The following is a 14851-nucleotide window of genomic DNA, read 5'->3' on the forward strand; positions in this document are numbered from 1 at the left end:
AGTTCTGGTTGGTATAGCACCGTTATGGAATATCATTAGACTGTTTAATGAGGAAACACGAATCGAGGTACTTACATCTTAGGACATGCTCAAATATCTAATTTGACGAAATCGCAGCTGTTAAAACAAGAAAGTTAGAGGAGTAACACACAAACGTAATTTAAAAAACGGTATTAAATGTGAGTTTTTGTGATGCATCCTCTGTACGCAGCATCTTGAGGATTTCAGCACTGGCTGATGCTTCATCGTTGTCTGAACTATATGTTACTTTTGTATGCAGCACAGAATCTTTTGTCAGCGCAAATGGTTTCGGTGTATATTAGGGCAAAGGAAGAGACAATCACATAGTTTACTACAGAATCCCGATGTCAATGAAACGAAAACAGAAGTACATAATAACTTGTTTACGATACACTGAATGTGTGCGCGAGGAGGAAAAAACGCATCTTCATGAGCAGAGCATGATGACTGTACTACCCACTGTATGCCTCTGCAAGCTCGAAATCTGGAGCACATTAGACGGAAAAATGATTTATTAGTGTCTCTCCCTCTCTCACTCTCCCTCCCTCCCTCCCACACTCTACGGGTTCTCTCTCCTCCTCTTTCTTATTCACTCACTCTTACTCTGAGATCTGTTGTTCAGATTTATCTACATCGACTCTGGAGTGTGCGGCGTGAGCGCGCGCATAGTAACCAAGACTGGCTGCAGAGAGAGCGCGAGAAGTGCATCGGAGAGAGCGAGGCAGTTCAAATATTGCGGATACCTGTAACAAGTGAGAGACGTCACTCTAAAACAGGAGCGCGTGTGCGTGTGTATTCAATGTGCCGCAGTAGTGAGCGCACCACCTACACATATACCCACGCACACATATAACACAGTCAACCATAAACTTGGAGCTTCGTTCGTCGACAGTTTCGCACTGAAATATTTCTAAAAATGATAATCGTCGCGGATGGCTGTGTTCTGCTTATTGGGAATATGCGTCTTGGCTTTTGATGAGACCTGGTTGCCTTCAACTTCGCTATCCTTTCTTTTGGCTGTCGTACAAAAGAAATCTGACCGAGGGGAGTTCAGGATGAGTCGCAAGAGGCTGTTGCTCGGTTACTTTTTGGTGCAAGTTCTGGCGTTGGTGTGTCGCGCAGAGGGAGAACCGGGGAAACAGCTCGAGGGCTTCGTGATGGTCGCGGCGTCCAACGACTCGAAAGAAGCGGACGGCTTCCCAGAAACGCCGCACACAGAAGACAGGTGCAGGGGTTACTATGATGTGATGGGCCAGTGGGATCCGCCGTTCGTTTGCAGGACCGCCAGTTACCTGTACTGCTGCGGCACCTGTGGCTTCAGGTTCTGCTGCGCGTATAAGAGCTCGCGCCTGGACCAAAGCACCTGTAAAAACTACGACACCCCCTTGTGGATGATGACAGGCAGACCCCCGTCCAAGAAAAACGACCGAGCTCATGACCCCACAAGGGATAAAACTAATTTAATTGTCTATATAATTTGTGGAGTAGTGGCTATCATGGCGCTTGTTGGGATATTCACCAAACTCGGACTGGAAAAGGCGCACCGACCGCACAGAGAAAACATGACCAGGTAGGTTTGCGTGCGCGAGGCTGATTCTGGTCGCTGTGCGCGTTTTGTGAGTGGTTGCTTTGGAAGAAGCCTATGCGCAAATAAATCAGGGAGACGGGGAGCACAAAAGCAGATAAGCACACAGATTTCGGCTTGGTGTTTAACTGAAAACTGGCTGGTGTAACAACAATTCCATTATACAGAATGGGGTAGGCGTTGCGCATTCAGCTTCGTGGATGTGGTTAGACACTTGTTCATATGGTGTAAAACAACGTTAACATTTGAGAACCTCGTGGCAATGACTATTTTATATGCTGGGGACGAGCAATGCCACTTCATTATGCTCTCATCCTTTGTTTAATAATTATTATGCTATGCTTAAATTAAGACTACACCACACATCACGTGCCCACACACAACGAAGGACAGGTTCACACCACATTTACTGCCATAGAATCCCAATAAAATTCTCATTCATGTTACAATCACGGGTAAAAATGACATGTACAGAAAAGTGAGAATGGATTGTTTAATGTGCTGAACAAATCAAATAATGTCAAATACTGTCAAATTTTATTGACTAACCACCATAAGCCGTGATTTATACCAATAAACAGAAAACTCCACCTTGTAAATACAACAAAACCACACAGACCAGGAACATGGTTTATTTACACGTTTTTTTGTCTTATCTCTAATCGACCGCGTCGAATAAAATATATTTCCTTATTCACTCATATAAAGTTCATAGCTCCTTATGATTTCTTCACTATGCTCTAAAAACTTAAAATTGAGAACTTGTATTTTCTTAAAAGCGCTTCGCATTTCACGCATACCGTATGCCTTTGTTACCATGGTGATTTGGATGCACCGTATACAACGAATGTAGTACAGCTGCACTTAATTGGACGTGATGTCGTCAAAAATGTCCTCAGAAACTTGAGAGAGTTAGACTAATCCCTAAAATAATAACCTGTCTAATTATTTGAAAATACTAATATCCTCCCACCCGCATTGCAGCTATTAGCGATATTACAACTAAGCAGGCGGTGGAAAAAAGCAGCGCAATTAAGTTGGCTGTAGGTCGCGTAAGTCTTTTGCCGCTCTGGCCATACAGTTTAACACAGTATATCTCGCGGACATAGTAACTGTGTTCGACCAACACTCGATGCAGCGTGTATACACATACTCCACGTGCTATAGCGCAGTACAAGTGAAGCGATAAAGAAACAGTGCCCCTGGTTTAAGGCCATTTAAATGACAGATTTAAACAGAATTGATGCTATTATAAATGAGTTTTGTTACACTGAAATCACCGTTATTGATGCTGCTATTTCACCGTCTTCACCTCCTCCATCTATTGTTAACATAGCTCAAAGTAGTGCACATAATGGGCACAAGCTGTTGAAGCACGTCTGCTTTATTCATTTACATATTCATTAGTGCTGCGATAGGAAAAACAGCTTTCAGAGATCAGAGAGCTATGTGATCCGTTGAAGTCGAATAACAGGAAAACGTAAGTAAACAGTGCACACGCGCACACAATCAGACTCTCTCTCTCTCTCGCTCTCTATCACGGACAGACAGACACAGACACACAGAAAGCACGTATTACACTCTGAACTTACTCAATTTTATATATAATATAATAATTACAATATTTTAGGTATAGATAAAGATATAGGTATAGAGATAAAGGCATTGTATCATACAAAGCATAGATTAGTAGTTCGGATTAGCTACATCGCAATACAACGAGAGCCAGTCTTGCTCATGTAAAATGAAATAATTCAGCTAAGTTAATAAACTCACAGCTGTTATGTATGTTGTTGAAATTTGATTGTGATTTCTAGCTGCTAATTACACATCCACCTAGTGGCTCTTTGCTTTGTTTATTGCTGTGCACTGGATCTGCTGTATGTCTCCCACCTCCTATCGCACCTGTTTGCTTGGAGCGGAGCTACATGTCACTATCTCTTTGCAGCGGTACAAAAGGGAGCAGGTCTGTGTTTTCGGGGGCCACACGTGTTGATTAAATGAAACAACTCCGGCAGATTGCATTGTCGGAAAAAAATGATTTAATTTTTTACCACAGCGCAAAAACACAGTAATTTCCCCACGCTCAATTACACTTTGAGCTGCAATTACACAAACGTGAAAACAAACCGATCAATAGACAAGGCTTAAAGTATGTGGTGCAGGTGTGCACATACAGATAGATCTTTGCGGTTGAAGTCCACAGACAGGCTGTCTAGCACTCACAGGTCACATAGTGATAAGCTTGCTTCCCGTGGCACTGGAGATCTGGGTTTTGATTATCATTGTTGTCAGACCTCTGGGATAGCCACAGTGGTGTTAACTATGGGCTCCTGCTCACATGTAGCATTCCATGGGAAAGCATTGAATTTGCTATACCAGCAAATGGTGGTAACTGCCACATGCTGGTCATTTAGCACCTCACTAAAGGGTCATGACCTTTTTACCAAAGTGGCAAAGAACCTGTCAGTAGTGTGGAAGACCACACTTTGATATTTATTGACTTAAAACTCCTGAGGTCACTACAGTTGGAAGTGTGGCCTACTTTTTACTCAAAAAAAATGTAAGTGGTTAAAAGGCCTGTGGTGTTGTCCCAAATCTCTGTCCAGCACTCTGGAGAACAGTTCCACATGCGGCTGACATGAAAATTTCTACTGCAGGGATAGTTCATTAAAAAGACCCTGCTCCAGTTCCTGTGTGTCACCGTGCACAGAGTTTCAGTGACAGCTGGTTCAGTCAGGCCTGGAAAAAATAGTTGCAGCTGACAGGCTGTTGCAGTGATTCAATGCGTATAAGTCGCAAATGGAGTCAGAGCAAAAACAAGTCAAGGTGTTACTGTTAATTCCTTTTCACGGACACTTGCCTTTGTAGGAACTCTCTATGCTCATTAATACAGGGGACAGAACATTCAGTAAAGGAGGCGCATAGTGTCCGACATCTCGTTGTGGCCAGCGCATTATCTCTGCCCACAGCATCTGGGCTCACATGCCACTGACATTGAATATCCATTAAAAGTGTTTGCCGGCTACAGGCCTGCTAACGCTGCCGGTGCTAACACCGCTTACAAAATGCTTATTCTCTCTACAGGGCCTTGGCGAGTGTCATGCAGCAGCAGATCCCAGGTTCAAGAGACCACTTGGAGCGGGAGGTCAACATGGGGGTTCGTGGACAGCACTACGAGAATATGCAGAGTGGGGCAACGGCCAACAACCTCCGTAAGTGACATCCGATTTATTTCCCTCCTCTGCCAGGAAGTCAGGTGGATTTTACTGCCTGAAGCAACAGGAAGGAGGCTTTAACATGAAGTAGGCCCGTTCCTTGCAAATGTTTGTTGTTTTGTTTCTGCAAAACGATCCTTTTCCCTTCTCCCTTATGCTGCTGACCCCCACGGTGAAACCACTCTGTGAATGCACTCAAGCGGACTGAACCACACTGAACCCCTGGATTCAATCAAAGTCACCAAATCAAAGGGAAAGCTATTCCGTCCAATAGAGCCTACCCAGCTCAAATGGGTGGTGCATTATGAGAAAGGGACTTTTTCTGTTGAGAGGCATTGGCTGTGTTGATTGCATACAGTAACTTTAATGTATTGTGTATTGTGTGGTAATATTGGAAGATTTCTTTGGATTGAAGAGCACTTTCTTCTACATTAACTTGAATCCAGATATTTAGTCCAGGGTTGATCTAATCCAGGGTTGAGTTCACATGGGGCAATACACAAAGACTCTGATATAAATTTCCCTGTTAAATGTATAATCCCAAAAGTAAAGTTGTGCTGCGTCATTTGCATAAAATGGAATGTTAACAGCCCTTTTAGCCAGCAGCAGGGTTGTTGAAATGCTAATGAGTGGATACTGCTCTGGTGGTTCAGTGATGAGTGATGATGAAAAAGCCAGATGTTGCAGAGTGTTCTATGGAATGAAGAAGCACTGAATGGTTCCAATGAGCAGGGATATCATGTCATAATTCCATGTATTTGCTCAATGTACTTGGAGGAATATGTTAACCAACAGCCAACTAGCCATAGTAGGATCTCAAAAAGCGTTGCGATGGAGGTTTCCATCAGGAGTGATCCAAAACCATCCATTAAGTCAAGTGTGGGCTATGTGTGATGGTGTGTCCCATGGCAACATTACAGAACTGACCAAAGTCCAGATTCCGCATGGCCACAATGACATTTGTCCTTGGATTTGAATGAATGAATTACCTGTGGTCACAGTTCACGCTAAGTCATGAGTGTTTTCCCCAAAGCTGAGGACAGGGCTCATTGCTGCCAGACTGACATGAGTGTCCAACGCAGACGTACAGTTTATTCTCCGGCCAATCTGCAGTGAGTGTAGGGTCTGCAAAGCCCTGGCAGTTTAGTCACAGGTTTGTGGGAACGAAGGGGAAAACCACGAAGGCCATTCTTTTTTGGCAAGTTCCCGTAGGCGGGAGAGGCTGTTACTAACATCTGTGGTGATCGTTTAACACCAGGGATAATTATTACCTCTGACTCCACTGCTGACTAATACCAGCAAAAACATGTGCACGCTTCAACACCACACACCAGTGCAGGGGAAGGCCAGCATTAGCATAGTGTACGCTAAATCTGTCTCTGCCTGCTGCTTTAACCCTGTGGCTGGATCTAACACGTTCAAATGCATCCTGTCAGCTTTTGTACCAGACATGTCATGATGACATTCTCTCTGTTTCCTCTGCCAGTTTTCACACGATGCGTCTGGAAAGTCTTGCGTCATGGAAGCGATTCGGTGGTTTGGTTGGTGAGAGAAGGAGACAAGTTAAAAGTCAAGCAGCAGAATGCTGCAAAGTGGACTCACAGATAACCGGCATAGAAAGGGTTCTGTAACCTGGTAAGACGACAAGCAAAGCTGCGAAATTAGCCGTTTCAAAAAACAGTGCAGAAATAAATCAGCCTGAATCAGAATAGAAATGAATCAGGAAATCGAAATTGTTCCTCTAGAACTCTGAGCATGTGTCCACCTTTAGGTTTGCTTAGAGGGGCTCGCTTTTTCTAGTGGAAATCTCTTCTGCCTTTATTGAGGCTTGCCAGGAGAGAGAATCCGAAACAATTCCCACGAGGAGCAGGGATTTAAGATGTAAGATGGAAAAGGCCGTTTGAAGTGGAGTTATGATACCAAACAAAAAACAGTATCAATCTCTACCGCAGTTGCTCCGGTCTTCCTCAGATAGTGCATGGATCAGATGAATCTCCCCAAGAAGCCGATTGATAGACGTGGCACGTTTGTTTGCATCAGTGGTGCCATCAAATGCAAATTGAATGCATCTAAAAGCATTTATCATCAAAGTGTGTGGATGATCGACCGCTGTTTCTTCTGATTCCAGGGGACATGCTCACATTTGTAGCTGTCAGGCAGGTCCAGCATGCCTGTAATTTGGGCTCCCACCTTAGTGCATGAGGCAATGAAGTAAGACCTGAGCTTCAGCTGAGGTCTTCCCCACCTCCCTTTCTCGCCAGTCCATGTCTGAGTGGCACCTCCAGTCCAGCCACACATGCGATGCCTGAGCGCACCTCACTTTGAACTGTGATGTATTTATTACGGTTCTCCAGGTGTTTGATATTCAGTTCGCTGAATGTGAAAATCCACCACCACAAGCAAATACATTTGAACACTGGATGTGGTCATTGGGCATGTACATTAGAGCAAAATTGGTCGGTGTACACACCCCCTTTTGCAATTGGTTCATTAGCAAACACAAAGGAACTGGACTGCTTTAAACCCCCCCCAACCCACCCCCCCCGAGAAGCGTCTGTGTAAAGATGATCAATCAAGAAGGATTTCAAGGTGCTTCAGAAACTCACTGCTGCCATTGTTCTGGCTGCTTGTCACGATATCTGCTCACATGTCCACCCGCCGGAAGCAGTTTTCCGGTTGCCGTTGACCTTTTCACGGGAAGCGGGGGGGGGGGGGGGGGGAGTCAGTTGTCCGAAAGCCCTAAGAAAAGTGAAAAGGTCTCTCTGTCCCATGTGGGAAAATTCTTAACAATCAAAGGAATTAAAGGGTGCGCGGTGGAGAGGCTGTGGCGTTCTCTGCAGCTCTGGTTCATCCGCAGCTCTCGCTGAGCATGTCCTGGTTTCCATGGCTATGAGCGGGAGGCTGGCCGTTGTGTTGGAGACGCGGCCCTGCGACCCACGGTGTTAATCATCCCTATGGGAGAGCTTCCCCTGGCAGTATCCGCAGGGCTGAGGCGGAGCTGACAGACTGGCACCGCACACTCCCCTGGCCCTGTTTGGAAGGAGACTGTAGGTGCTAATAGAGCAGGGGCTAAACCCATTGTGTGTTGTGTTAGTGTGTGCACGTGTGTATGTGTGTGTGTGTGTGTGTGTGTGTGTGTGTGTGCGTGCATGTGAATGTGGAAGTCGTCTTCTGCATGTGTGTCTGTATGTATGTGTGTCTGTGTGTGTGTACATGCATCTTTGTGTGCGGTTGTGCGTGTGTGTGGTTGTGTGTTTGTCTGTATATGATCATGTAAGAGTACGTGTGGTTATGTGTGGTTGTGCATGTGTGTGGTTTTGCACGCACACAGCATGGTTCCCATCTGCCAAGAGCTGCTTTGGCAGTCACACTCAGACGAGGGACACTATTCCTGTGGACCAGAGCTCCACAATTGCGAGAGCACTGCTGCTGCTTTCAGTACAACGCTGGGTTGCCAGGTAATCGCTGCCATTATCTGAGATCCTCCTTACATAACACCACCTCTGAATACCACAGATCGGAGGGGAGGGGGGAGTCCGCAGGCTCTTTCACTTGCTGTCCCATCACAACACAAAAGCCTTATTCTTGTGCTACCTTCAGTTGAAGGTTTTTCTGAAAGTCGGAGAGGCAGAGAATTTTTTTCTGTGTGAGTCTTGCGCTCGGGTGGAAGGGACAGGTGATTGCTGTCTAGGAGTCAGTCTGTGGCTTTGTTTCTTGTGTGTGTTTGTGTGTGTGTGTGTGTGGTGCCATTCGCAAATTGAATTTAAGGTAACCATGGAAATCATAACTGCTGCTCCAAGTCTTTCATTTATTTATTTATTGCATTTTTCTGTCTGCAAAGCATTTACTGGTTATACACACACACAGCGGTCAGCAGGAGAAACTCAGTGAGATGGAGACTGTGGTCACACCCTGTGCCATGGGTGTGCTGTTGTCCTTGAAAAGGAAAAGCGTGCCTGGCTTTCACCACATTTTAACGGTTAATCTATATTTTACCACAAAACGCTGATAGGTGAGCAGCACATGAATCTAAATGTGTCAAGATAGTTGTTCAAGGATCAGAGCCTTGAAAAACCTGTCAGGATATAATGGTCTGATGCAAAACCTGTAGCCTAATAACTACCTTTGCCACACAATTTTGTTAAACCCTGTAATTACGTACTATAGCCATAGGGGACGTTCAATTGAGGCAGTGTAGTTCTTTTAGTGAGGAATTTCAGCAATGATATGTGTCATTCATTGAAATGTTGTCAGAACTGAACTTAAAAAAGATCATATTTGCTGAATTTGATTCATTTAATGATGACCTGGACCACAGCGTTTATAATGTTTCCCTCAGTGTCAGGCACTGAATGTTACATGAATATATTTGGTTTCATTCTATGGCATCACTACAGGGAATGTCATCTTGTTGAGGATGAATGTAAATTTTTTTCTTTCTAGACATAAAAGACATGGCTCTGTCAATCATTGCAAATCAAAGACTTGTTAAAATGTGGAAAAAGTGTAACACTTCATGGGCAGGATGTGTGCTGTCTTTTTACTATGAGCTTCTTTAAACTTAAACTACTAAAACTGAAATGATGGTCCAGCTATACAGGGTCAAAGCTGTCAAGGCAAAGAACACAGAGCCTGCTAGCTATCTCAGTTAGCATTCACATGGTATCTTTGCCATTCTTGTGCTGGGTTTAAGTCAAAGTGTGACCATAAGGTTTATGAAGAGGGCTGGCCCTTTAGCCATGGTGGCTGTGATAATGGGGCTTTTTTCACCTCGTACTGGTTCTGAGTGACCTGCTTTAACCACATGAGGAGGACAGTGCACAGCGGGTGCCACTTCCACCAATAATATGTACCCAGCATGTGGGTGATGCACGGCAGCCATTTTAAGCCAGAGGTCTGGGCAGCTAAAGAGAAGTGGGACAAACTGTTAGCCAGTCAATTGGAGGATGCCAAAGAGTCATGTACAGCTGCGTCCTTATCACTCCATGGGGGCATGGCTGTGTGGACCTTAAGGTTGGCTGATCCACACTGGTGGACTAACAGCACCTCCAGTTTCCACACAGAGGCAGAGCCTTCCCCCTCTTAACTCCAGCCATGTGGGGGCCAATGCTCTTGGGGTGGTGGTAATGGTCCCTTTGGACGTGGGAAACAGGGTCAAGGAACAGTTCATGGTTTGGGACCCAGCTACCTGATGCAGCATGCTCCACCAGTGGGGCCCTCTGAATCAGAGCCAATCACGCCATTTTCAGCAACCTGCCTTCCCAGTGGCATGTGCGGCTGTCTCCAACAGGGTCGTTATGGAGCTCTGTTCAATGTGGCCAGCCAGCGCCAAGCCAGGGAATCAAAACCCTTTGGGTTACAGAATCCCTCCTCTCAGCTTCCTCTTCCTGATGGTTACACCTTCTTTTCAGATGTATCCCACTCATGTAGTGCAGGCAGAAGTTTAAGCCCTGGCCCCACTCCTGCATGTAACCCATACTTATGCATGATGCTAACATACAAGCGCCTAATAGTGAATCCCACTCACTGCTGCGGCTGCAGCCTCTTTCATCTGTGCCTGTATAAAAGAGCCATCTAATGCTATTCCGTATGTCATACCTCATTACCCCAGCTTATCCCAGCATGGCTGTCTCATCTCCCGGTGACAGTGATCACCACTTGCACAGGGGCTGTGATTTGCTTGAGATACTCACCGTCCCTCCGCGATCACCACGGCACGGTGCATCAGTGCTTTCAGAGGGTGCACAAAGAGTCCTTAATTTGAAAATGACTCATTAAATAAGGTTCATCTGGATACACAGTGTCAACATTTTTTGTATGTGGGTTTTTCTTAAGCTTTTTTTTCAAGCTCTACAAAAGCAGGCTGCTTTTTCCTTTGTGGTGCAGATGGACTGGTTGTAATTTGAGTTGAACATCCATTGATCCACCTACTGCAAATCCCAAGCAAGTGCTTTTAAATGCATTAATTTAAGAGGGCGATGTAATTAAGCCTATAGTTCAGTCATGACAATGAAAAAAACAAATAAAGAAGTACTGTGCATTGTTGTGATATATTATTTGTGGTTTCTGATGTCTAGTCAGCAAAAGAGCTTCTAAAGAGCTTCTGCCACTACTGTTCCTGCTTTGTATCCTTCAATAAAATATTCGCTTTTGCAACTTACTTTTGTTGTACCCAACAATTGCACAGCGCTTTTTAGCATGGTCTGGAATGATGTTTTGTTCTTTTTGATCTTTATATTTCATACAATTCAAGAGCTGATACTTACAGAATGGCAGTTCTGAAAGCAGGTGACCTGATATCCCAGTGAACCAGACAGGCAGAGAACTCAGTTGGCAGGTTTGCAGGTTTGAATCCCACGTAGATTACTGTCATACCCTTCAGTAAGGTATCAAGCTTGTACTGCTTTGGTGTATGTCCATGTGTATCATTGATTGACATGTGAAATTACAAGCTGCAAAGTAATACAGTAATGACAGTAATACAGCCAGTTCATGAAGGTTTAGTGATTCATTTTCCTCAATACTCATTGTTGTGCAAGGCAAACACCAATCAGAGGGCTCCAGAAAGAAGACCTCAGGGTATGATGAATCGTGTCACAGATGTGTCATGCTTTGACCATGGTCAATTAGCGAAGGCGTTCCATTTTCCTGAGATATGGAATTCATTAAACGCAGAGACATGCTGTCAATGTGGCGTCAGCCCGCGCACGTCCGATTGCCACGGAGACGGCCGTCCACGGAAGTGGCCATGCAGGTCTGTGTTGGAGTGATTGTTTTAACAGCGCGTCTCTCGAGATTAGAGAGTTCATTACACTTTACAATGGATCAATTTCCGCGTAGAGGTGGAGGGCTCAGAACTCGGTGTGTAGCCAATATGTAGCTGCCGCTTCCGCGGCTTATTCTGTCCATGGCTGTTTCCATGGCGATCCAGTGCAATGCTAATGATGGCTCATTTGGGACTGAATCAGGACTGACAAAGGACACAGCAAACCTTCACCTGGTAAGACCCCCCCACCCCTGCCCCCCTGGCCCCTCCCCTCAGACGTAGAGTGGTGCATTCCTTTTTTATTGCAGCTGAAGTCTCCTTGGAAGGAAATTGATTGTACCTACATTACTCACATACTAATTCTTTCTGCATTCATATCATCATGGAACTATATGTCAGCACTGATTGTAAAATCATGGCTTGGCTTCCTGGATATCATCAAGGGGACAGCATCCATATAACATAAGTAGAATCATATATGACAGTCTTAGTTTTTTAATCTCTGAGAAGGTAAAATTCTGTTCCCATGGTAAAAATAAATAAATGGAATAAGCAACAGAATGCCAAATTTTATTTTACCATCATGGGGACAGGGGCGAGGGGCCATAATTTAGGGCTGTAATCCAAATCAACACCACATACTTCATCTGTGGTGATGACGTGACAGGATACGATTGGACTGGCGTTCCTGGCCAGTTCTGCCACGATCTTTGCCCGCTGAGCGGGTGCGGTGACGGCCGGGGCTTGGCACATGCGATTTTGATGGATATGGGATCAAAGAGTGGTGTGTTTAACTCTCCGCATTTTCACAGTGTCTGGAAGTGTCAGCGCAGCTGCGATCTCTGATCTCTTCCGTCGCCTATCAAACCAGCAGCAGCCATAAAACTCATTACACCAAATCTGTGGGACTGCTTTTACTGTGCTAAAAACACATTGTTATGTAACGGAGCCCGACTTGCCAGGATTCACAGCTGACATATTTGTGATAAATATTTGAGCAATGTAACAGGCCGGATGAGGGGTTTAATCTTACATTAGGGCTAATGGGAATCTCTGAAGCTCTCAGAGCATTCAGCAAGGCTGCACTGATTAACACCTTGTATACTGTATGTTTTAACCTCACATTCTTTGCAGACCATAATTCTTGTGGCATCAACAATTATTAGTTACCAAATTACCACGCTGTTATATCCTTAAGGAATGACACATTAGTGACACAATAGTACACATTGCAAAGAATATCCTGAGTTAACCATACGATGGAACAGCTCCATGAAACCTCTTCGGTTTGCTTGGTTGGTGAATTATTCTCTCTCTCTCTCTCTCTCTCTCTCTCTCATTCTTCCTCCCGCCTCTCACTCTCTCCCTCCTCATGGTCAGTGTTTGCAGGGGGATTGTGTGTAATAATCCTCGCTACAGATCCTTCTCACAATTGTTTCCACACAGAGCTGATGCGTTAAGGCTGCCGCTCAGAGCCCAGTAGGTGGATGATGTGGGCTCTGCCTGTGTGACGTGCGGAGATCAGTATCCGACATTTTACTGCGTCCTAACCCTCCTTCGCCCGTAGGACCCTTCGATAAAAGATATGGGACTCTCGTTTCTGTGATTGTTTAGAAGGCCCATTTTTTCACACTAGTAAGCTTGGCGGTGATACTGTGGTGCTTCACTGGCAGGACAAACAAAGCATCTCTAACTACACACACACACACACACACATATACACACATATGTATGTGTGCTTGAGTATGTGTATCTGTGTGTGTGTGTGCGCGCATGTGTGCATGTACACAAAGTATGTAATACCTCATAGATTAAACTTAGTGTGTCACGGGAGCGACACAGGATTGTACTTCTCATCAAGATGCTAATATCTTTACTAATCTCATTATATGTTGACAGTATATGCTTAGCAGTATGCATAGCATGATAATTCATCTTTTCAGCTGAACCCTCCCACCTCTCCCAGCATATACACATACTCACACACTCACACACTCACAAAATAAGCATTACCTCATTACCATACAGTTAACCCTCCACACTGACTAGAAGAGATGGGGACATGTCAATAGCTCAGTCGTGAGTGTGTGCGTGTATGTAAGCATGACTGTATGTATTTGCATGCATGTGCATGCTTATGGGTGAATGTGAGTGGGTGTTTAATGCATTGAAATGCATTTTAATGGAATGTAAAGATTTTGATCTATCAATTTAATACATTGCAATTTTTTTTGTGGTGGTGGTATGAGGCACTGCCCCCTATGATCACAGAAGCTGCTCACAGCACAGGCATATCACACTTCCTCAGATGTTAGAATCTGGTTGTCAAATAACCTCGGAGGGAACTCATCAGATCCATGTAATATTAATGTCCTCTGGGGAGAGATTTCATGGCTTCAAAGGCATCCTCTCCGCCTTGCATGCTGTAAAAGGAGCACTCTGGTCATTGTCTCTGTAGCTGATGTGACTCTCGCACTGAGATGCAAACAAGACCCACAACCAGAATCCAGATGTGTGGCTCTTGATGGTGGTGGGGGTGTTATGTGCCATTTTCAGGTTCTGATTTGAATGCAGAAGCTGTCGGCAATGTACAGCATGCCCCACAGATTGATGCTGGGAATGGTCAGTACAGCCTCCTGCTTCTAGCTTATGCTCTGTGTGCGTTCATGTACAGTGGCTCTTCTTGAGTGTAGCATAACCGTTTAAAAATATGTTATATATCTCAATATATGGTAAAATATGGAATCTAAAACATAGGGAAAGCATTTCAATTATGTCAATGATGACAATGCTTTTTACCAAAGCCAGCAAAATGTCCATACCCTGTTTCGCACTTGAAACACCAGCTCCAATGAGGAGAGAGGAGATGTAGGAGAGCATCCTTCTTTGTGAGAGAAATGGCCACACATTTTTGAGATCATCTGTGAATTTCAGCTATGATTATTTGACAAAATGTAAATGGAATAGCAGAGTTGGAACATACTGTGGAGTAGTATGCTAATACAACTGCAACATGAGGCAAGATTTAAGAGCACAGAGGCAGCCTTTGAAGATCAGCCCCTTTTACAGTGCTAAAACTGAATATGTAATTAAACCGAATATGGAGCATTGAAGTATTTCAGTGCAAAGTGGACTATCAAAGCTTATTATGAAACTGAACTATTGCCCTTATTGTTGTGTAATATATGTTATGTTTGGTGCCCGTGCCCTTCCTGAACAAAAATCTCTCAGTGAATGAAACCCTGTTTTATAACGTCAGCC

General features: G+C 44.5%; 1 protein-coding gene across 1 annotated transcript in view; it reads left to right on the forward strand.

The window, feature by feature from the left end:
* The first annotated feature begins 654 nt into the window (after nucleotides 1-654).
* Nucleotides 655-14851, forward strand: part of shisa9b (shisa family member 9b) — a 43319-nt gene continuing 29122 nt past the window's right edge. The window contains exons 1-2 of the mRNA XM_036553181.1: nucleotides 655-1591; nucleotides 4694-4821. Coding sequence (XP_036409074.1) covers nucleotides 954-1591; nucleotides 4694-4821 — 766 coding nt within the window. The 5' untranslated portion in view covers nucleotides 655-953. The remainder of the gene's footprint in view (nucleotides 1592-4693; nucleotides 4822-14851) is intronic.

Source organism: Megalops cyprinoides, chromosome 19 (assembly GCF_013368585.1).
Source record: "Megalops cyprinoides isolate fMegCyp1 chromosome 19, fMegCyp1.pri, whole genome shotgun sequence".
In the NCBI taxonomy this organism is placed as follows: Eukaryota; Metazoa; Chordata; class Actinopteri; order Elopiformes; family Megalopidae; genus Megalops; species Megalops cyprinoides.